Here is a 24561-nt window from a genome sequence, read left to right as displayed (position 1 = left end):
TATCAACTCTGATACCTCGGTTGTGTGCTCCTTCATCAGTTGTCCCTCATTGGTGTTCTTCAGATTCTCACTGCGTATGGTTGCTGGTACCTTGGTGAGAATCTCCCGCACAAAGTCCATCTGGCCAAAATGCGCAGCCACGTGAAGAGCAGTGAATCCAGTCTTCAAGGAAGGGAAATCAGTTTGGTTAGATAAAGCTGTATTTGAGTTTCAGGGAGTGTCATCTCAAGGTGCTCAACCTGATAAAATGGGTCTAAAGTGAGATAAACCTCAAGATTATAAAGCAATTGAATGATGAAATCACTAGCAGGACTTTCAGCAGATTCGTGGGCAAATATAAAAAAGATTTAATGTTGCTTTTGAAGATATATTGGGCTTTTACACTCAAAGTAACAAAACAATGATTTTAGTTCTGCTTCCACATGATTTGGGTTATATATAGAATATGGCATAAATACATTCCTACAGGCTGCAGATAGTTTGTCACATCGAAAGGCTAAGAGGCTGGTGATAAACAAATATAACTCCTTCCTCCTCCAAATCATTCATATTTTGGGAAAATTGACAGAGATAAAAATGTTCTTAAAGGCTCCTGCATCAAATTTGCCAAACTCCACTTGAACTTTGAGTGATAGAATCATAGAGTCATAGAAATAGACCCTTTGGTCCTACTAGTCTGCACTAATCAGATATCTAGTCCCATTTGCCAGCATTTGGCCCATATCCCTCTACATCCTTCCTATTCATATACCCTTCCAGATGCCTTTTAAATGTTGAAATTGCACCAGCCTCTCCTAATTCCTCTGGCAGCTCATTCTATACATGCACCACCCTCTACGTGGAAACGTTGTCCCTTGGTCCCCTTAAAACTTTCCCCTCTCACCTTAAATCTATGCCCTCTAGTTCTGGACTCCCCTAACCTGGGGGAAAAAAAACCTTGGCTATTCTTGGCTAACCTTCTGGCGAAGAGCTTTGCTTCCTCACTCTCCATGGGAGTTGTACCGGAAGATTGGAGGGAGGTAAATGTTTTTTCTCTTTTCAAGAAAGGGAACAGGGAATTCCCTGGAAATTACAGACCAGTCAGTCTTACGTCTGTGGTCAGCAAGGTTTTGGAAAGAATTCTGAGGGTTAGGATTTATGACTATTTGGAAAAGCATAGCGTGATTAAAGGGAGTCAGCATGGCTTTGTGAGGGGCAGGTCATGCCTTACAAATCTTATTGAGTTCTTTCAGGAGGTCACGAGACAGGTTGATGAGGGTCGAGCAGTGAGTGTGGTGTACATGGACTTCAGCAAGGCATTTGATAAGGTTCCCCACGGCAGGCTCACTCATAAAGTCAGGAGGTATTGGATACAGGGCGATTTGGCTGTCTGGATTCAGAATTGGTTGGCTGACAGGAGGCAGAGAGTGGTTGTAGATGGTAAGTATTCTGCCTAGAGGTCAGTGCTGAGTGGTGTCCTGCAGGGCTCTGTTCTTGGGCCTCCACTCTTTGCAGTTTTTATAAATGACTTGGATGAGGAGGTTGAGGGGTGGGTTAATATGTTTGCTGATGACGCAAAGGTTGGAGGTGCCGTTGACAGTATCGTGGGCTATTGCAGGCTTCAGCGAGACATTGACAGTATGCAGAGCTGTGCTGAGAAATGGCAGATGGAGTTCAACCTGGATAAATGCGAAGTGATGCATTTTGGAAGGTCGAACTTAAATGCTGAATATAGGATTAAAGGCATGATTCTCGGCAGTGTGGAGGAACAGCAGGATCTTGGTGTTCAAGTGCATAGCTCCCTCAAAGTTGCCACCCAAGTGGATAAGGTTGTTAAGAAAGCATATGGTGTTTTGGCTTTCATTAACAGGGGGATCGAGTTTAAGAGCTGCGAGGTTTTGCTGCAGCTCTACAAAACCCTGGTGAGACCACACTTGGAATATCGTGTCCAGTTCTGGTCGCCCTATTATAGGAAAGATGTGGAGGCTTTGGAGAGGGTGCAAAGGAGGTTTACCAGGATGCTGCCTAGACTGGAGGGCTTGGCTTACGAGGAGAAGTTGACTGAGCTCGGACTTTTCTCTCTGGAGAGAAGGAGGAAGAGAGGTCACCTGATCCGAGGTGTACAAGGTAATGAGAGGTATGGATAAAGTCGATAGCCAGCGACTTTTCCCCAGGGCAGGATTGATTGCCACGAGGGGTCATAGTTTTAAGGTGTTAGGAGGAAGGTATAAAGGAGACGTCAGAGGGAGGTTCTTCACCCAGAGAGTTGTGAGCGCATGGAATAGTTTACCAGTGGTAGTCGTGGAAGGAGAGTCATTAGTGACATTTAAGCGACTGCTGGACATGCACATGGAAAGCAGCGAATTGAGGGGAATGTAGGTTAGGTTATTTAATTTTTGGATTAGGATTAATCCATGGCACAACATTGTAGGCCGAAGGGCCTGTACTGTGCTGTACTTTTCTATGTTCTATGTTCTATTCACTCTATCCATGCCTCTCATGATTTTATAAACCTCTATATAGTCATTCCTCAGCCTCTGATGCTCCAGAGAAAAAAGCCCCAGCCTATTCAGTCTCTCTGCATAGCTCAAAACCTCCAATCTAGGCAACATCCTTCTAAATGTTTTCTGAACCCTTTCAAGTTTAGCAACATCTTTCCAATAGAAGGCCAATCAGAATTGAATGCAGTATTCTAAAAGTGGCCGAACTAATGTCCTGTATAGCTGCAACATGACACATCCCAACTCCTATGCTCAAGGCATTGGCCAATGAAGCCAAGTGTGCCAAATGCATTCTTCATCACCCTGTCTATCGTGAGTCCACTTTCAAGGAAATTTGCAACTGCACTCCTAGGTCCCGTTCCTAAGCAACACGGCCCTACTATTAACTGTGTAAATCCTGCCCTTGTTTGCCTTACCAAAATGCAACATCTCACATTTATTTAAATTAACCTCCAACTGCCACGCCTCAGTCCATTGGACCATCTGATCAAGGTACCATTGTACTCATAAGATAACTTTCCTCACTGTCCACTACACCATCAATTTTGGTGTCATCTGCAAACTCACTAACCATACTTCCTATATTCACATCCAAATTGTTTATATAGATGTTGAAAAGCAGTGGACCCAAAACTGATCCTTATGGCACATCATTGGTCACAGGTCTCCACTGCAAAAAGCAACCTTCCATCACTACTCTCTCTCAATTTTCAAGCAAATTTTGTATCCAATTGACTAGCTCCCCCTGGATTCCTTGTGATCTAACTTTGCTAACCAGTCTACCATGCAGAATCTTATCGAACACCTTGCTGACATCCACATAGACAATGTCCACTGCTCTGCCTTCATCAAACTTCTTTGGCACTTCTTCAAAAAATCAGTCAAGTTAGTGAGACATGATTTCCCATGCACAAAGCCATGCAGACTATCACTAATCAGTCCTTGTTTTTCCAAAAACCTGTTAATCCTGTCTCTCAGAATCCCCTCAACAACTTACCCATCAGTGATGTCAGGCTCACCGGTCTATAGTTCCCTGGCTTTTCCTTACCACCTTTCTTAGATAGTGGCACCACATCAGCCAACCTCCAGTCTTCTGGCACATCACCTGAGGCTATCTAGGATGCTTCCCAATGAATCGCAAGCTTCCTTTAAGACATTCCAAAGCCTACCAAATCAAAAGGCAGTAGCCAGCCATCTGCTCATTCTTCTGTATTTTCAAACGTATTGAGCATAAAGATGCCACTTGCTCTAAGGTATCACTGAGCTGCTGGCCTGACTGAGGATGCCACTTTGTGGGCTGGTACTGAAGGCTGCATTCTCTTTCTGTGCCGAGCTATTTTCTTCTTTGAGGCTTTGAGTCAGGACTTTTGCTCCTATTTTTAGTTCAGCTTTGTACAAAGTGCAACTTTGTAAGCGTGGGCTTCCCAGTGGGAATGCCTTCTGAAGAAGAGGCCAATGAGAAAGAAAATAAATTTGCATTTATTAATATAGTACATTTCGTGACCATCAGACATTTAAAAGTACTTTCTCCCAAGTAATCTATTTTTGATGCATCCATGTAGGAGAAGCTAATTGGCACATAGCAAACTTCCACAAACAGTAGTGTGATCTTGAACCAGATAACTGTTGTCAGCTGAAGGGTAAATAAAGGCCTATGAATAGGGGATAACATCTCTGTTCTTCTTGAAAATAATGCCCATGAGATATTTCATGGCCACTTGAGAGGCAGACAGGGACTTGGTGTAAGGTCTCATGCAAAAACGTGTTATCTGTAACAAGGAAATGCTGGAGGATGAAACATGATTTGGATCATGGAGCGGGACATGACAGCTTAACCATCCTACCCAGAGGCAAGTGGGTTACCAGCTCAGCCACGACTGATATATACAAAGACAGAAAGAGGCTTGCTGGTAGGCCATTAAAGCAACACCACAGGTATCTTTCTGTCACACTGACTCAATCATCAGGGAATACACACCAAGAATACAGCTCCAAAGAAATGAAACAGTGCGCAATCATGACTTCTTTACCTGTAAATTGCTGTTTTGCATGAATTAGCTTCCAAGTACTTGCCATTACATGGTAACACTGGATCCCTATCATGAACTGCCACAATACCGAATAAGCATCCTTCACAGGCAGACCATTGGGATTTATGCACAGGGCATTAAGAGGAAGAGAACTTTGAAATGAAATTCTAAATCGCTTGAGGCTAGTGCACTTTGCAAGTTCGCAAAGTTTGTGGAGATCCAGTTTTCAAAACCTCTAATGTTTGACCATCATGTTTACCTGATTTATCCAATCAGAAAGTGGATAGGCATTGCAAAGCGTTGACTTTGTTAAGCATTTACGTATGACAAATCTACTGTATGCCAATGACATATGTGTAAATGTGAATGGAACAAAAGGTACTATCGCCACACAGATATAAGATTGGCTGAGTGACAAGGAGCATATCTCAGCAGTGTCTGGTTGTATTTCAGTCTGGGTGAAGGTGGAGTTCCCGAGCATTGCTGTTAGAGAGCCTACTCTTCCTGATGGAGTGACTGAGACCTTACTCTGGAAGGCGCAATTTCACATCTGAGCATGTCGTGGAGCTTGAATGTACTGTAAACTATTAGCAGAAAAGAGTAGAACTTCAGCAACTTAAACACTTCCGCTGTATTTTTTGTAAAAATACAAGTTACAATAAATTCCGATTCTATTCATTTCTAGACAGTGGAATGGCAAGTGGAATATTAATGCAGAGAAGTGAGAATAGAATCAATTTTGTGGAGAGAATGCAGAGAAGTCATAAAATAAAGACTAAAGGGGTTGTGGCAGCAGAGGAACCTGGTGGTTTTTGTGTACAAATCATTGAAGGTAGTGAAGCAGGTTGAGAATCTGGTTAATGAAGTTTTATCCTTGAGACTGTAGAGTATAGTACGAGAGTCATGTTAAAACCATGTAAAACATTTGTTCAGCCTCAACTGGAGTACTTTGTCCAGTTCTGGGCACTACACTCCAGGGAAAGTTGTGGAGGCATCAGAGAGAGTGCAAAAAAGACTCATGATAGTGGTTACAGAAATGAGAAATTTCGTCAGTATCAATAGGGTGAAGGCCTTGGAACTGTTCTCCTTGTAGAAGGTTCAGAGGAGATTTGAAGGAAGTATTCAAAATCATGAGGGATTTTCAAAGAGTGCATTGATAAATGTTCCTGTTGATGGAAGGATCTATCATATGATGAAAAACCATGTCAGTGGGTCATGGCTGGTTCAGCTACCGCTAAACAGATTTGTGGATTTTGGCAAAATATTGATATTGAACTGTGATATCAACACAACTGGAACATGAAAAGAGGACAAGTTAAATAAAAGACAGCACAGATTTGAATTGATTAGCAAAAGATGTAATGGCAACATGAGGGAAAATATTTTCACACATTAAATGATTGGAATCTGGAATTACTGCTTGAAAATGCAGAGCAGACAAAAACAAACTAGGCTTTCAAAAGATTATTATCTAAAAGGGAAAAGTGTACGTAGCTATTGGGAAAAGGCAGTGTGGCAGTAGGTGAATTGTTCTTTCAGAGGTCCAACAAAGGCACATGGGCTATATGGTCTCTTCCTGTGCAATGGCAATTCTGTGCTTTTATGAAAAATAAACAATTGAAACAACTATGAATTTATTAAGTAACAATAAATAGGTAATTATCAGGGGTAAGATGACCAATGTGGACACACTCTGTAACTACTAAATCAATTTGAACAGCTTTTGCAAGACATTCTTTATCTTGTCTCTACTTCGGTTTCAAATGATAATCAAATCAATGTTAAAACTAAGATAAACCAAAATGAGAAGCAAATATAGAGAGTCAGGCTTTGTCTCTAACCTTAGTGCTGGTTATTTTAAAGGATACAGTGCCTTTCAGAGCTTCCAGGACATTAATGTGCCCATTTTTAGCAGCTAAATGAATTGCATTCATTCCTTCCTGGTAAATGAAGAAAAAAATTAAACAATCAAAATAATTATATTCAGGAAGAATAATAAATCCAAAGTACAGCAAGCAAGAAAACTGCTCAATCACATTCAGAAACTAACATCACTCTGTTTATCACTTTACTCAGATTAATGACAGTAAATTGAAACGCAGAACTATGTAGTTGACACACTCATTGGGCTATGGAGCTCTTGAGAAAGGTGTCATCAGCAGAGGTGTGAAACCCTGCCTTAAACAAAGTGACATCAGACCTAAAGCAAAGGAATGAAACGGGGAGGGATTCAGGATATGGGGCCTGTAGAGATGGCAAGCCATTACTAGAGCAAGTTTATCAACTCTATCAAGATTGAGCAAGCACAGTAATATTTGGGCAGTAGAGCAGCATTAAGCTAGTGCTGAACACCGCTTGTATTGCTACTGCACAGCAGCATTGTGAACAATTAGCTTCAAGTATTGCTCAAATGTTTGAGGTAACTTTCCTACAGGATAATCTGGGTCCGACATTCTTCCTATCGCACAATTGAATAATAATAATAATAATAATAATAATAATAATAATAGAATTAATAATGAATTTCAGTGCCAGTCTGATGCCAGGTATGCAGCCATATATCCAAAAGACGAGAAGATTAGAGTAGCAAATAGCTTCTCCCTTCGCCTGTTCACACTGAGCATCTTATTGACTGCAACCAATCAGTCCACGCTTACAAAACTTATAACAGCAGTATCCAACATTAGGTATGATTCTGCAATTGGAAAACATTTGTTGGATAATTCTGACTCTGCAAAGAATTACAAATGACATTCGATTTAGGATTTTTAGTTGGCTTGCAGTATGGTGCATGTGCGTGTACTGGAAACTGCATACATAAATACACAATGATATGATGTTTGCAACACAAAGACCATATACACTCACTTCACTTCCTTCAATCCTGCAAAATAGCAGACACCCATTTGCATAGTTATTTTTCGGGGCAATGTCCTAACAAATCAGTCAACCAGTCTGGTTCAAAATCTAAACAAAGTCTGGCTATTAACTGTTGATCATCAGTAACTGTTGCAGTCTCTGTGGCAACATCTATAACAATGAGAGTCTACTTGTCAATCAGTCCCCATTCTCCCCTTGTACAGTATAAATGTTTGCTGTGCCGTTTATTGATACTTCTTGAGTTGTCCTGCTGCTTACAAGTTGAAAATATTCATAATGGAATTACTTTTTGAGAAAGTATTACTCTAATCATATTTTCCTGAATTGAAAATGTGAAGATGAATCTTTTTGTTGATATAGCTGTAACCTTGTATTTGTTAATTGAAGAATAAGGGTTGGCTTGCACATTAAGTAGAGACCTAAATAGCATTTTCGTGCCAAACAAAATGGGATTGTCTTAAATAATGGGTCATTTTATACACCATGATCTATGCTATTTGCTTTAGAAGGGATATTGCACAGATTCACCAGGATGATACAAGACCTAAATGAGTTAATCCCCAAGGGCAGATTGCAATTCATTAGGGAATTCAATAGGGAATGGGCAATGAATGATGGCCTAGCTAGTTCTGTCCATATCTCTGAAACAAGCAAAAAAATCTATTTTCTCTTGTGGATGGAGTCCAGACTAAGAAGACTTGTTTTAAAATTAGAACTGAGCCTTTTTGCATGCTAGTGGAGATCTGGGAAGTTGCCCATTAGAAAGGTTCTTGAGGTTAGGTCGATTGAAAATTAGATCAATAGATTCTGTTAGATGAGGATATTAAGGAAAATGGAACCAAGATGGGTAAAAGCAGTTAAGATATTGATCAGGATGATAGGACAGATTTGAGGGGCTGAATCGCTTACATCTGTTCCCACGTTCCTGTGAAATGACCCTGCATTCAGTTTGATATATAGTTATATTTATGAAAGCCTTACACAGAGTCTAGTTTTGGAAAATCGGTGAATCAGGCATTGAGGCTGGAGGCTCAGAGACAGATGAAATAGCTGCAAGGACTTGAAGCAATTGAAGCTTTGGGAACGGACATGCAACAGCCACGTTTACGTATGAATATACAAAACAAAGCTCACACTGCTATCATTGGGAGCTCTTTCTTTGACGGCCCCATGAGAATGGAACCTGGATTGCAGCCAAGTGTCACTTTGCTTCTTCCATTGGCAGCATTGGGTTCATGCGCAGGCATTGAGGAGGACGAGTGACGGGCTGGAGTTGGGCACACATTGGGGTACCATCTCTGAGGATGACATTACCCATGGCTACTGTAACCTGTACCTGCAAACACCCACAATTGCTGATATGATGCAGAACCTGTTCGTCCATGCAAGGAATGGATGACGCATAAAGTAAAAAACAAAATACTTGCTGACTTTGAGATGTAACTCAGTTAAATGGAATCATTTCGACTTCACAGCAGGCAAACAGGTCATTGAACTCACTCAATCTTCGAAAGTGGTCATGTTCTATTTGGACACCTAGCCTTAATGGCAGGTGAGCTTATTTTTATTTCGCCCTGAAGTTTCGTGATTTTTTTTTGTGGGTGAATTACTGCACGAGTTAGCAAAACCCACACACAGTACTCTCTAAAGAGTTTCTTCTGAGTTCCTCATTGGACTTTTGTGATTGCCTTATATTTCAGACTTCCTTCTTCCCCCACCAGTTTTAAATAGAACATAGAACATAGAACAGTACAGCACAGAACAGGCCCTTCAGCCCACAATGTTGTGCCGACCATTGATCCTCATGTATGCACCCTCAAATTTCTGTGACCATATGCATGTCCAGCAGTCTCTTAAATGACCCCAATGACCTTGCTTCCACAACTGCTGCTGGCAACGCATTCCATGCTCTCACAACTCTCTGCGTAAAGAACCTGCCTCTGACATCCCCTCTATACTTTCCACCAACCAGCTTAAAACTATGACCCCTCGTGCTAGCCATTTCTGCCCTGGGAAATAGTCTCTGGCTATCAACTCTATCTATGCCTCTCATTATCTTGTATACCTCAATTAGGTCACCTCTCCTCCTCCTTTTCTCCAATGAAAAGAGACCGAGCTCAGTCAACCTCTCTTCATAAGATAAGCCCTCCAGTCCAGGCAGCATCCTGGTAAACCTCCTCTGAACCCTCTCCAAAGCATCCACATCTTTCCTATAATAGGGCGCCCAGAACTGGACGCAGTATTCCAAGTGCGGTCTAACCAAAGTTTTATAGAGCTGCAACAAGATCTCACGACTCTTAAACTCAATCCCCCTGTTAATGAAAGCCAAAACACCAGATGCTTTCTTAACAACCCTGTCCACTTGGGTGGCCATTTTAAGGGATCTATGTATCTGCACACCAAGATCCCTCTGTTCCTCCACGCTGCCAAGAATCCTATCCTTAATCCTGTACTCAGCTTTCAAATTCGACCTTCCAAAATGCATCACCTCGCATTTATCCAGGTTGAACTCCATCTGCCACCTCTCAGCCCATCTCTGCATCCTGTCAATGTCCCGCTGCAGCCTACAACAGCCCTCTACACTGTCAACGACACCTCCGACCTTTGTGTCGTCTGCAAACTTGCTGACCCATCCTTCAATTCCCTCGTCCAAGTCAGTAATAAAAATTACAAACAGTAGAGGCCCAAGGACAGAGCCCTGTGGAACCCCACTCACCACTGACTTCCAGGCAGAATATTTTCCTTCTACTACCACTCGCTGTCTTCTGTTGGCCAGCCAATTCTGTATCCAAGCAGCTAAGTTCCCCTGTATCCCATTCCTCCTGACCTTCTGAATGAGCCTTCCATGGGGAACCTTATCAAATGCCTTACTGAAGTCCATATACACCACATCCACAGCTCGACCCTCATCAACCTTTCTAGTCACATCCTCAAAAAACTCGATAAGGTTTGTAAGGCATGACCTACCCCTCACAAATGCTTCACAAGTGTAAAGAGTTTGTCAACCTAAGTATAATTTTCGAGACCCTTATAGACAGATTAAAGCTAAAGAACCAACAAAAACAAGAGGACGTTCCTCCACACAATGAATGGTCAGGATCTGGAATGCGCTGTCAGAAGGGAATTAGATTGTTATCCTAAAAGGGAAGATGGACAGTTTTTCAGGCAGCAGGCAAGAGATTGGCAGTGGGTGAATTGTTCATTCAGAGAGCCATAAAGGCAAGTTTGACCAATTGGCCTCTCTCTGTACTGTACAATTCTTTAATTCTGTCACTGTGACTATACTCACCGCATTTTCATCAGTGGCGGATGCACCAGCCTCCAACAAAACCTTAACAACCTCAGCATGACCTCCAGCAGCAGCGAGATGGAGTGGAGTGGAGTCTTTGGTCTGAAAATGATAAAATCACAACATTCAAAAACAGGCAAGTAAGTCTTTTCCTGCTTCAGTTAGAAAACCCTTTTTTGTGTTTTTGTAAATGAAGTTGTTCGTTCAGTGCTTGTGAGACGAGGAAAGCTCATGTTGGGACTGTATTATTTTTATCTTTTCTCAGCCAGAATTAGAATCAAGTCCTGGCAATGCAATCGAAGCACATTTGGCCCAGAAGGATAAACAGGCAAAGCTGGTGAGTTAGACACACAGGCCAACACACCTCGTTTATTTCAAAATGTGCGGCCTATATGCTCAGTTCCAAGGTGGCTGTGTTTGTTGACACCAGTAAATGCACGCTATGCTTCATTTTAATTCACGCATGGTTTTGGGGAGGTATAGCCTGATTCTTGACACAAGAGGTTAATGCACCTGGGTAAAACGGTAGAATGGTCCTCATGCAGACATGGAGGTGGGAATCCTAGGGGGTCATCCTGCTGAATCCTTGAGAAACTGGCCCTAAGAAGGGTCCCAGCCTAAAATGTCAACTTTCCTGCTCTTCTGATGCTGCCTGGCCTGCTGTGCTTCTACAGCTCCACACTGTGTTACCGATGTTAAAGAGCTGGGTGTTTTGTCAACAGGGTAAAGTAGAATTTTATTGGGGTCATTGCAGGAATTGTTTCTTTCAAAGTTACTGGTTTCCAAAGTGAGCACAACAAATAAATGCAAATACAACACTTTTGACAAATCTCATGATAACATCATTGTGATTGGACAGGTTTTAATATATAGCACATTGGAACTGTGAAAGCTATGACAGTTAATGAAATTTAAAATATCACTGAGGTGCGCATCACAGGTTAAAACATTGGAGGCACAGCTAAAAACGACAGAATTAAAGAATTGTACAGTGCAGAGAGAGGCCAATTGGTCAAACTTGCCTTTATGGCTCTCTGAATGAACAATTCACCCACTGCCAATCTCTTGCCTGCTGCCTGAAAAACTGCCCATCTTCCCTTTTAGGATAACAATCTAATTCCCTTCTGACAGCGCATTCCAGATCCTGATCATTCATTGTGTGGAGGAACGTCCTCTTGTTTTTGTTGCTTCTTTAGCTTTAATCTGGGCCCTTTTATTTTCGATCCTTCCAAACGGGGGAGATTTTTCATTTTTTACTATATCCGGATGGGTTGTGATTTTGAATACCTTGATTAGTTCTCCTCCAAACCCTCTCTTCCTCACGGAAAACCATCTCAAATTCATTCATCTATCCATGTAACTGAATTTACCCTTCTCTGGTAACTACTCTCATGAATCTTTGGTACACTCTCAGTGGCTTCATGTCCTTTCTAAAGTGTTGTGCCCAGAATGGGATGTAACAGCTGATGTCAAACCATTGTGTTATACCAGTTTAACATCACCTATTTGCTGTTGAACTTTACCCAGTTATTAAAGCAATCAGTACTTTATTAAGAGACAGTAAGAACTGCTTATGCTGGAGTCTGAGATAACACAGTGTGGAGCTGGAGGAACACAGCAGGCCAGGCAGCATCAGAGGAGCAGGAAAGTTGACATTTTGTATCAGGACCCTTCTTCAGAAATGGGGGAAGGGGAAGGGAGGTTTGGAATAAATAGAAAGAGTAGGGGTGGCACTGGGGACGATAGGTGGGATGGTGATAGGTGAGTGCAGGTAGGCAGTGGAGGGGATTGGTCAGTGAAGTGAGTCAAGTGGATAGGTGGGAGAGAAGATGGACAGGTTAAGGAGGCGGGGATGAGGGAGGTACTTTATTAACCAGTCTCTCAACCTATTCTGCAATGGTTTATTTACAAATACATCCAACTCCCTCTGCCCCTGCACCATGTTGAGAATTCTATGCTATATTTTATATTGTCTCTGCTCATTCCTCCTACTAAAATGGATTTCTTTATATTTTTCTGCTTAAATTTCATCTACTACTTCACAGTCTTTTCTAACAACTATCTATTTCCCTTTTAAATTCAACTCTGTTGTTTCCAGAGTCTTTCCAAGTATTGTTGAATCTGCAATTGCAGGTATGGTGTCATGGCCTAGTGGTATTATCGCTGGATTGTTAATCCAGAGACCCAGATAACATTCTGGGGACCCGGGTTTGAATCCCGCCATGGCAGAGAGTGGAATTTGAATTCAATAAAAATATCTGGAATTAAAAATATAATGATGACTGTGAATCTGCTGTCTATTGTCGGAAAAACCCACCTGGTTCACTAACGCCCCCTGGGGAAAGAAACTGCCAACCTTATTAGGTCAGGCCTATGTGTGACTCCAGACCTGCTGCAATGCGGGTGATTCTTAACTATCCTCTGAGCAATTAGGGTTGGGCAATAAATGCTGCCTAGCCAGCGACACCCTCATCCCATGAATGAATAAAGAAAACAAAAAATTTGAAACTGTATCCTGTACAGGTCTACAAATTTGACATGGTTCTGACCACTTTCAGGCAATCAGAGTATCCAGCTATTGAATATCCAGGTCAATATAGTGTTCAGATAGTTCCCATTCAGTCGTATGTTGTTCACTTATCTATTTATTTTTGTTTATGTTCCCCAGAGTTTGAAGACCTCAGGCCTCACCTTGTTCCGTGCAGTAGTGACTCCAGCTTTATTGAATTTTAGTAGCTCTTTTATCACGGCGACACTTCCCTTTGATGCGGCAATGTGAGCACAGGTGGAGCCTTCCATGTTTGCAGAAGTCACCAGTTCCGGTTTCTGTTTGAGGAAGAGTTTCACAACCTCAGAATGGTCATTTTCCGCTGCCAGGTGGAGTGGTGTTTGTCCATGCTGTCAAAGGTGGGAAACAGCAGAGGACAATGATTAGAGATCATCATTTGCGCCATTTCTTGGAAAAGTGTTTTCTGGGCTATTGTCAACATAAGATAACCATCACACTTCAGTTGGCCACGGGACGGCTATTGGGGAAATGGGAAAATATCGTTCAGAGTTTGAGTAAAGTATGGTCGGAATTTGGAACTCCCACATGGAGCAGTTGGGACATTTAGCAGAAATGCAGTTAAGGGAAAGCTCGGTACATGTCTGAGGGAGAAAAGCACAGACAGATATCCAAGCAGTCACAGAATTGCTTTAAAAGAGTCCTGCTGTCTTTACAACTTGCACGCATCAGGACAGATGCGAGAATGCCAAATCTCCTTTAGGAATTGGTATTCTTGTGATTTAGTGCTGACCAGTGCAAGATGAGAAGCTCTGGCAGTATCCACATTATCTGTGACATAACTGCAGATGTGGATGTACTTCATACTCAAGTGTCTCTTTATGCACTCCTACCATTGGTCATCCTAAGTGAACAATTAAAAGTAGAAAGATATTATTGCATTGTACCTATTGATTCAGGGGAGCTGTTCTAGCTTTAGGATTTAATTCCGTGCTGACAAAAGGATTCTTAAAATCCATTATGAATGGTTTATTATTCATCTGGCAACATGCCCTCAGGTTTCCTAGATCAATTCATAAAAAATCTGTTTGGTAAGCTGAACCTTTGTTTGATGTCAATTGTTTAAATCACATCACCCACTTTTAACACTGGAACAGAAGCAGGTCCCATTTCAATCCCTCATCTGTTAGAGACCAACAATATCAGCTTCATATAACAAAATTATCAAAGGAGAGAGAGGAGGTCAAAATAAAATACTTATTTGAGTGCTGACTCCTTTCAGCAGACGCACTCCTATAGCATGGGAAGGAGTCTTATGAGAAGTTCAGTACCCAGTGCATTACAGTACTGTAAAAGATTTAATAACAGGGCATTTGGAAAACCCTGTTCGGATTGGGCAGAGCTAGCATGGGTTTACAAAAGAGAAATTTCTATTAGATATAATTAGATAGCGTTCACAGATATGGTTCTTACAGCCAAAGAGATCAAAGGGAAGAAAGTGAGAACAGGGTATTGAGTTGGATGATCAACCATGATCATACTGAATGCTGGAGCAGGCTTGAAGGACCACATGGCCTGTTCCTCCTGTTTTCTATGTTTCTTTATAACTTCTAGGAGACATGAACAAAGAGTAAGAGTAGAGCAAACACAGTTATTTAAATTTCTTGGAACAATGCATCCATCACCACAAGGTAGTTCGTTCTTCTTAGGTTTCATTTTAATGTCACTGTGTAAATCATTTAATTGCAGTTGTCTAATGCACCAGGGAATTTAAAAACAAAATGATTGTCTTTCTTCTAGGGCTGCGTTCTTAAATGTCACATGTTTTAGGAGCTATTTAAGGACAAATTACTCAAGTTAAGTTATGCTCTTTTGCAAAGAAATAGGTCAGAATTCAATAGGGGGGAAAGTGTGAGGTTGTCAACTCTGGAACAGAGAAAAACAAATGAGAATGTTTACTTATGCAATGCAGTGTAGGAGCTATGGAGGGCCAAATGGATATAGGTGCCCACAAACACAAAGTATTTAAATTTGTCCATGGGTTAGAAAAATCAGAAAGGCTAATGGAACTAGCCAGTAGGATTTCCAGTGGGATTGGAATTCAAAATTAAGGAAATGATATTCATGAGTGTGTTCAAGTTTGGGTACCAAACATCATGTAAAGTACATCAGCCTTGTAGGGATGCAATGCAAATTTAGCAAAATGATACTAGAGTCTAAAAGACCAAATTACATGGTGAGATTGAAAAATCTTTGTTTGAATTCATTTTGAGTTTAGTAGGTTGAGCAACAATCAAATCATATCTTTAAATTGATGCGGAGGTATAGTGAAACGTGCACTGTTATCACCCTCCTTTCTCTTCTGATTGATGGTGTTAGGCGTGGAAGGAAACATAATGTAATTGCCTTAGAGCATTTTGTCACACCAACTGGTAGTGAAAATCTGGAACTCACTCCCTTAAATGACAGCAGATGTGATCTCATTGAAAGGCGAAAGATCCTGATGTGTTTCATGTTGTAGAAACTGAGTGATCTGTTTCTTCTGGCTGAGGAATGCCCAACGGGGAAAGAAAAATCAGTAAAAGACACCAATAATACTTGCAAATCATCATACTGGTCCTCCATTCTGAAACTGACAAGACAGGTGTAACCAGTATATTTCATTCACCAGTTTTACTGGTTGTCTCTTCTGGGTCTGGATCAAGGGACACAGTATTAGGATAAAGCATAAATTATTTAAGTTTGTGATGAGAAGTTCCTTCACTTAAGTGGGCTAAGAATTTTTCTCCAACGCAGACGATTGTGGATGCTTTCTCATTGGGAAATGAGGAATGGCATTAAACAGGAAATTAGAAATGTATGTGATGAGGGAATATTGGTGATCATGGGTGATTTTAATCTGCACATAGATTGGGCAAATCAAATTAGCCACAATGCCTCAGAGGAGGAATTCCTGGAGTGTAGGCAGGATGGTTCTCTTGATCAACATGCGGAGTAACTAACCAGAGAGCAGGTCATCTTAGCCTGAGTGCTGTGTAATGAGAAGGAAATCATTGTCAATCTAGCTGTGCGAGGTGATGCATTTTGGAAGATCAAATTCAAGGGCGAACTATACAGTAAAAGGAAAAGTCCTAGGGAAAATTGATGAATAGAGAGATCTGGGTGTTCAGGTTCATTGTTCCCTAAAGGTGGCAATGCAGGTCAATATGGTGGTCAAGATGGCATACGGCATGCTTTCCTTCATCGGACGGGGTATTGAGTACAAGAGTTGGCAGGTCACGTCACGGTTGTATAAGACTTTGGTTTGGCCACATTTGGAGTACTGTGTACAGTTCTGGTCGCCACATTACCAAAAGGATGTGGACGCTTTGGAGAGGATGCAGAGGAGGTTCACCAGGATGTTGCCTGGTATGAAGGGTGCTAGCTATGAAGAGAGGTTGAGTAGGTTAGGATTATTTTCATTAGAAAGACGGAGATTGAGGGGAGTCCTGATTGAGGTCAAAATCATGAGGGGTACGGACAGGGTGGATAGCAAGAAGATTTTTCCCTGTTCCTGTGCTGTAATTTTCTTTGTTTATTGTTCTTTGAGATCCCATGGGGATGAACAACTGTAACATGATAGAACTTTTATTAAGATGGAGAGTGAGGTTGTTGATTCAGAGACTAGGGTGCTGAATCTTAATAAAGAAAACTATGAGCATGTGAGGCATGAGTTGGCCTTGATAGATTGGAGGGAGTTACTTAAAAGGGATGACAGTAGATAGGCAATCGTAAATAGTCAAGGAATACATGGGGGAATTGCAACAACTGTTTATTCCTGACTGTCACAGAACCAAAATGAGTAAGAGGGCCAATCCATGGCTTACAAAGGAAATTAGAGATAGTATCTGATCTAAGGTACAAGCATACAGATTGGCCAAGAAAAATAATAAATATGAGGATTGGGAGCAGTTTAGACTTCAGCAAAGCAGGACCAAGGGATTGATTAGGAAGGGGAAAATAGAGCACGAAAGTAAGCTTGCAGGGAATGTAAAGACTGACACTAAGAATTTCTATTAGTATGTGAAGAAAAAGAGATTGGTAAAGACAAATGAAGGCCCCCTACAGACAGAAACGGGAGAATATACAATAGGGGAAAAAGAAATGGCTGAGGAACTGAATACATACCTTGGTTCTGTCTTCACAGAAAAGGAAACAAGTCATTTACCAGAATTGTGGATGCAAGATTTAGTAAGAGAAAGAACTAAGGGAGATCAGTATTAATTGAGAAATGGTGATAGGAAAATCATTGGGATTGAAGGCTGATAAATCCCCAGGGCCTGATAGTCTATATCCCAGAATACTTAAGGAAGAAGTTCTAGAAATAGTGGATGCATTGGTGGTCATCTTCCAGGATCCTATAGACTCTGGAACAGTCCCGGCAGACTGAAGGGTGGCTGATATCACTCCAGTATTCAAACAGAGAGGTAGAGAGAAAACAGGGAATTATAGACCAGTGACCATTACATTGGTAATGGGGAAAATGCTCAAATCCATTGTCAAGGATTTTATAGCGGAGCATTTAGAAAGCAGTGGCAGGATCAGACAGAGTAAACATGGATTTATGAAGGGGGGTATCATGCTTGATAAATCTGTTGGAATTTTGTGAAGATGTAACTATTAGGGTTGACATGGGGTAGCCAGTCAATATGGTACATTAGGACTTTCAGAAAGTGTTTGACAAAGTCCCACGTTAGAGATGATTGTGCAAGATTAAACACATGGGATTGGGGCAAGTGCACTGAGATGGATAGAAAACAGGCAGGCAGACAGGAAATAAAGAGTAGAGATTAATGGGTCCTTTTCAAATTGCCAGGCAGTAGCTAGTGGGGTGACAGTGGGATCGGTGCTGAGACCCCAGCTGTTTACAATATATACTAATGATTTGCACGAGGGAACAAAATGTAACATCTCCAAGTTTGCAGATAATACCAAGTTGGGCGAGAGGGTGAACTGTGACAAGGATACAGAGATCCTTCAGCATGATCCCCACAGGTTGGGTGAGAGGGCAAGTCATTGGCAGATGCAGTATAATTTGGATAAATGAGAGATTATTCATTTTGGAAGCAAAAACAAGAAGGCAGATTACTACCTGAATGGCTGTAAGTTGGGCGAGGGGAGTGTGCAATGGGACCTGGGCATCCTTGTACACCAGTCGCTGAAAGTGAGCATGCAGGTACAGCAGGCGGTAAAGAAGGCAGATGGTATGTTGGCCTTCACTGTGACAGGTTCTGAGTACAGGAGCAGGGATGTGTTGTTGCAGATGTACAGGACCTTGTTGAGACCACAGCTAGAATATTTTGCGCAGTTTTGGTCTCCTCTTCTGAGGAAGAATGCTCTTGCTCTCGAGGGAGTGCAGCAAAGGTTTACCAGGCTGATTCCGGGGATGGCGGGTCTGACATATGAGGAGAGATTGACTAGGTTAGGATTGTTTTTGTTGGGGTTCACATAAATGAGGGGGAAATCTCATTGAGACTTATATAATTCTAACAAGACTGGACAGGGTAGATGCAGGGATGGTGTGTGTGTCCAGAACCAGAGATTCTGGATTTGAATGAGGATTCAAGGTAGATGATTTAGGATGGAGATGAGAAGACATTTCTTGACCCAGAGAGTGGTGAGCCTGTGGAATTCATTACCACAGGAAGTAGTTGATGCCAAAACATTGAATGTATTCAAGAGGTGACTAGATATAGCACTTGGAGTGAATGGGGTCAAAGGTTAGGTGAGAAAGCAGGATTAGGTTACTGAGTTGGACGATCAGCCACGATAATGAAGAATGGCAGAGCGGGCTCGAAGGGCTGAATGGCCTCCTCCTGCTCCAGTCTTCTATGTTTCTGTATTTCTATGAAATATCAGAAACTGAGAGTTTTGATTTTTCTCAGTCATGGGGAAGTGGTGGGAAAGTGGAGCTGAACTGAAGATCAGCCATGATCACGATGAAAGGCACAGCAAGCTCAAGGAGTCACATAGTCTACCCTGTTTCTATTTCTTATGTTCTTAGCTGATGGTGTTAACTTACAATATCAGTGGCATTCACGTCTGCCTTCATCTTGAGTAAACTGTTGCAAACATCGAGCTGTCCATTCCCTGCTGCCAAGTGGAGAGGAGTCCGCTTCGACTAAATGTATTTCAAAAAAATTAACAATCGTTGTAAAAATGCATCTTCAATCTAAAAATATCGAAGCAGGTGACCTGCCTCACTTCCATACTTAAAGAACAAAACCCTTTTCAATCATATTATAATTTTGATATTTCCCATTAGGGGAAGTTTGTTCCCCTGATTCTGTTCCCAAGTTGAGACATCACCTCCTTGACTATTGTTGCCTCCCTTTAGGGAAGTACATTATCTCACTGACTGCAAAAGGCAGATTGTACATCTGTCATGTTCAAGTTAATGGAATATGAGGAGTGTGTTTCTATCTCCTGTCCTAACCAATATTTATCACTATATGGACATTGCTAGAATACATATCAGGCCTTTATCTGACATGCTGTTTGTAGGATCTCATTAGGATCTCATCATGCTCAGACGCTCTGCAGAATTTCTTACACTGCAACATAAACTAGCTGTAAAGTGATTTGTGACACCATAAGGGTGTGAAAGACACCGTAGAAATGCGTGCCCCTCCTTTCTATAATTGTGCTCTGTGAAGCTATGGTACAACAAATTAAAGCATGTGTCTGACAAATCTGTATTTAATTGCTTTTGATGATAGAACCAAATGTCTCCAAGCTTGACATGACACAAAGCTGTGTGGGAAGGGTGAACTATGAAGAGGATGCAAAACGTGATTTAATGTGATTTAGTCCAGCTGAGTGAGCAGGCAAATGCATGGTGGATGGATTATAATGTAAATAAATGTGGGATTATCCATGTTGGGAGCAAGAACAGGAAGGTAGATTAATATCTGAATGGCAATAGACTGGGAAAACTGACGGTGCTTTGAGCCTTGGGTGTCCTCGTAGACCAATCAGTGAAAGTAAATGTGCAAGTACGGCAGGAAGTCAAGAAGGCAAATGGCATGTAGGCTTTCGTACCGAGAGAATTTGAGTACAGGAGCAAGGATGCCTGGCTGCAATTGTTACAGGGCATTGAGGAGAGCACACCCAAACTATAGTGTGAAAGTTCGGTCTCCTTGTCTGAGGAAAGGTGTTATCGCTATTGAGGAAGTGCAGCAAAAATTTAGCAGACTGACCCCTGGGATGACAGAACTGATGTATGAAGACAGACTGCATCAGTTAGGACTATATTCACCAGAGTTTAGAAGAATGAAAAAAGCTGTAAATTCTAACAACCAATACAGTATAAAGCAAGAAAGGATGTTTCCAATGATCATGGTGTCCAGTACCCAGGGTCACAGTTTAACTATATGGCGTAGGCCATTCAGAACTGTGATGAGGAGAAGCTTCTTTATTCAGAGACTGGTGAGCCTGTGGAATTGTCTGCCAAAGAAAGCGGTTTAAAGAACTGTGTGTGGAGCTGGATGAACACAGCAGGCCAAGCAGCATCTTAGGAGCACAAAAGCTGATGTTTCGGGCCTAGTCTTTCTCATGAAGGGTCTAGGCCGGAAACGTCAGCTTTTGTGCTCCTGAGATGCTGCTTGGCCTGCTGTGTTCATCCAGCTCCACACTTTGTTATTTCGGATTCTCCAGCATCTGCAGTTCCCATTACCTCTGGTTTAAGGAACTGAACGTTTTCAGAAAGGGGTTAAATATACATCTTAGTGTTAAAGGGATCAGTGGGCATAGGGAGAAAGCAGGAACAGGGTACTTAATTGGGTGATCAGACATGATCACATTGAATGGCAGAGCATGTTCAAAGGATTGAATGGCCTACTATTTCATGTCTCTCTCAGAGGCGCTCTTAACCACACAGCAGATCAAATATACTGGATATAACAGTAATTTAGTTCAGTCATTTTACCATATAAATGTTTTAGCTTGTGTTTAAATGAGGCTTGAATTACCCGGGGAAGTGCCCAGCTTTGAAAGGCAGGACATCATCAACTATTGCAGCAAAAAAGATACATGGCAAATCAAGTAGCTAAAATATCGTCTAAAACTTCGACTTTCAAAGATTGTGGATTAGAGATGAAAGACAAAACTTAAGGAAATAAGGAATTCGAAAGACGTGGGACTTGGATAAGATTCAGTTAGAAGCATGTAACAACTTATTCAATGATATAGTTCGGCATATAGTTATACTCGGTATAAAATAATTGAAAAATAAATCAGCCCTGCTTAAAAATCAATTGCTTTTTATAACCAAGTCAACAATAAGTCCATTTTTGAATGGTTCAAGGGATAGAGGCAGATTGAGTGATTTAGATGCCATACTGTTTCATCTTGCCAGATTTTTTTTTACACTTGTCAGGGTTTCACAGGCAAGTGAAATTGTTCTGACTGCTTTTACATTTTTTAATATAAAGACAGAGTTCCTACAGTCTCCCCATTGGGCTGTTCTCTCAGTTTCAAGACAGAGAGAGATAACCAGTTTAACTTGACAGTCACCACACCTGAGTTGGGGAGAGGTTGGGAAGGAGAGTCCTTCCTGGTAATCACAGCCAGTGTAGGAGTTGAACCCATGCTTTAGCATCGTTGCAAACCAACTGAGCTAATTAACCCTCACAATTACTGCGAGTCCTGGATATCTGACTGCCATATAACAAGTAATCTCATCTTGTGTCTATGTGTCCTACTTTATCTGCACATAAAACACCTCATACTGTTGATGCTACTCTTCCATTATTCTGAAAGGAGCGGTGCATTTGGGAGGCTTGAAAATCCAGAGTCAAAACTGACATGGGTGATCTCAGATTGTTCGGCATGACTTGCAATGTACTAGCTGCATTTTCACAGTTAACACAGCTGGCTGTTTCAATCATTCTTCAGTCTGTGACAGCCTGTAAAACAATGCAAAGGATCGCTCCCGTTTTTCATTCTTTGCAAGGACGCACAATCTGATTTCAGGATTCTACTCCGCCCTATTGGACATTAAAAACTGAAAGTATACGAAACTTATGGGTACCTGCCACCCAACACAGTCCTCTTCCACCCACCAAGTCCCCAACCCTACCCAGGACCTTCCCCATAATGTGCCCACTGCCATTGACGATGTGGTCACCATCGCAGCGCCTGCGGATTTCATCCAACAATACCTGGTACACCACTTCCGATACAGCTACCACTATCCACAGCGCTCATACCGCCTCCTCTGTGGCCGAGACCAATAAAACCACTGACATTGAGGATTCACCTGCCAACGCCACTCTGCCCACCGCCGTCGCCAATGCCGATCCACTCACCACTGGCGCTGACACTGCTCCGCCCACCGCCAAAGCCACTCCACCTACAGCCGATGCCACTCGCCCACTTCCTCCACAGCTGGCAGCTCCAGAGGAGACAGTAGCACCCAGCCCTGCCGAGTCTTCATCATCCCCCCCAGACCTCTCCCTTACAGAGGATGAATGGTCAGTCCTCAGTAAAAGGCTCACCTTTATCCCTCTCCACCCACACTTCAACAAATACCAGTCATGCCTGGACATCGAACAACTTTTCCTCCGCCTCCGCGCTTACTTCTTTAATAACAACCCTAACCCCCCCCAATGACCCCTTCACCCGCCACCCACACACCTCCTTGTCCTGGGCAGCACCCCAAGGCCTCCTACCCTTCCTTGACCTCTTCGTCTCCAACTGCCATTCAGACATCAATCGCCTCAACCTCTCCCCCCCCCCCTCACCCACTCCAACCTCTCCCCCAGAACGTGCAGCCCCCTGCTCCCTCTGCTCCAACCCCAACCTCACCATCAAACCCATGGACAAGGAAGGCGCAGTTGTCGTATGTTGCACTGACCTCTACATTACCGAGGCCAGGCACCAGCTCTCCGACACCTCCACCTACCGCTCCCTTGATTGTAACCCTACCCCCGACCACCAAACATCATCTCCCAGACCATCCACAATCTCAACACCTCAGGTGACCTCTCACCCAACGGCTCCAACCTCATTATTCCCCAATCCCGCACTGCCCACTTCTATCTCCTTCCCAAAATCCATAAACCCGACTGCCCTGGTTGATCCATTGTCTCTGCCTGCTCCTGTCCCGCTGAACCTATCTGCCCTTATCTTGACTCCACCTTCTCCCCCCGGTCTAGGAGCTCTCCACTTACATCTGTGAGACCACCCACACTCTCCACCTCCTGAAAAACATCCGATTTCCTGGTCCTCAACACCTCATGTTCACAATGGATGTCCAGTCCCTATGTACTTGCATTCCCCATGCAGATAGCCTAAAAGCCTTCTGCTTCTTCCTCTCCTGCAGGCCAGACCAGACCCCCTCCACTGACACTCTTATCTGCTTAAGTGAACTCATCCTCACCCTCAACAACTTCTCCTTTAGCTCCTCCTACTTCCTACAGACAAAATGGGTGGCCATAGGTATGTGCATGGGCCCAAGCTATGCTTACCTCTTTGTAAGACACATGGAACTGTCCCTCTTCTGTAGCTACACAGGCCCTAAGCCCCACCTCTTCCTCCGTTACATTGATGACTGTATCAGTGCTGTCTCATGCTCCCACGAGGAGCTGGAACAGTTCATCAACCTTACTAACACCTGCCACCTCAAACTTAAGTTCACCTGGGCCATCTCTGATACCTTTCTCTCCTTCCTGGATCTCTCTGTGTCCATCTTTAGCAACCACCTAGAAACCAATATCCATTTCAAGCCTACCGACTCCCACAGCTACTTAGAATACACCTCCTCCCCCAACCTTCCTGCAAGAATGCCATCCCCTACTTCCAATTCCTTCACCACCACCGCATCTGTTCCCAGATGAGGCACTGCACTTTCAGACATCCCAAATGTCCTCGTTTTTCAAGGACCATAATTTCCCCCCACAATGATTGAAAACGACCTCAAACACATCTCTCGCATTTCCTGTACCTCAGCCCTCAGCAATAACAACAAAGATAGAATTTCCCTTGTCCTCCCGTATCACCCCATCAACCTCCAGATTCTACGCATTATTCTCTGCCAATTCCTCCATCTGCAGTCTGACCCCACTACGAAGGATACATTTCCCTCCCCACCCTTATCTGCCTTCCAGAGGGACCGCTCTCTCCGTGACTCACTCATCTGCTCCACACTCCCCACTAGCCCAACCACCCTTGGCACTTTTCCCTGCAACCTCAGGAAGTGCTACACCTCCCTCCTCACCTCCATCCCAGGCTCCAAGAAAACCTTCCACATTAAACTGATGTTCACCTGCAATATCTGCTAATGTGGTATATTGTATCCGCTGTTCCCTATGTGGCTTCCTCTACATTGGGGAAACC

At 42.6% G+C, this 24561-nt stretch overlaps 1 protein-coding gene across 1 annotated transcript in view; it reads right to left on the bottom strand.

The window, feature by feature from the left end:
- trpn1 (transient receptor potential cation channel, subfamily N, member 1) overlaps nt 1-24561 on the bottom strand; it is a 184938-nt gene that overhangs the window by 49599 nt on the left and 110778 nt on the right. The window contains exons 18-22 of the mRNA XM_048528498.2: nt 19247-19345; nt 13371-13577; nt 10680-10781; nt 6352-6450; nt 16-162 (exon numbers count right to left, since the gene is read on the bottom strand). Coding sequence (XP_048384455.1) covers nt 16-162; nt 6352-6450; nt 10680-10781; nt 13371-13577; nt 19247-19345 — 654 coding nt within the window. The remainder of the gene's footprint in view (nt 1-15; nt 163-6351; nt 6451-10679; nt 10782-13370; nt 13578-19246; nt 19346-24561) is intronic.

The sequence above is a fragment of the Stegostoma tigrinum genome, chromosome 5 (genome assembly GCF_030684315.1).
Source record: "Stegostoma tigrinum isolate sSteTig4 chromosome 5, sSteTig4.hap1, whole genome shotgun sequence".
Taxonomy (NCBI): Eukaryota; Metazoa; Chordata; class Chondrichthyes; order Orectolobiformes; family Stegostomatidae; genus Stegostoma; species Stegostoma tigrinum.
The sequence above is the reverse complement of the archived record's forward strand: the minus strand, read 5'-3'. Positions and strand labels throughout refer to the sequence as shown.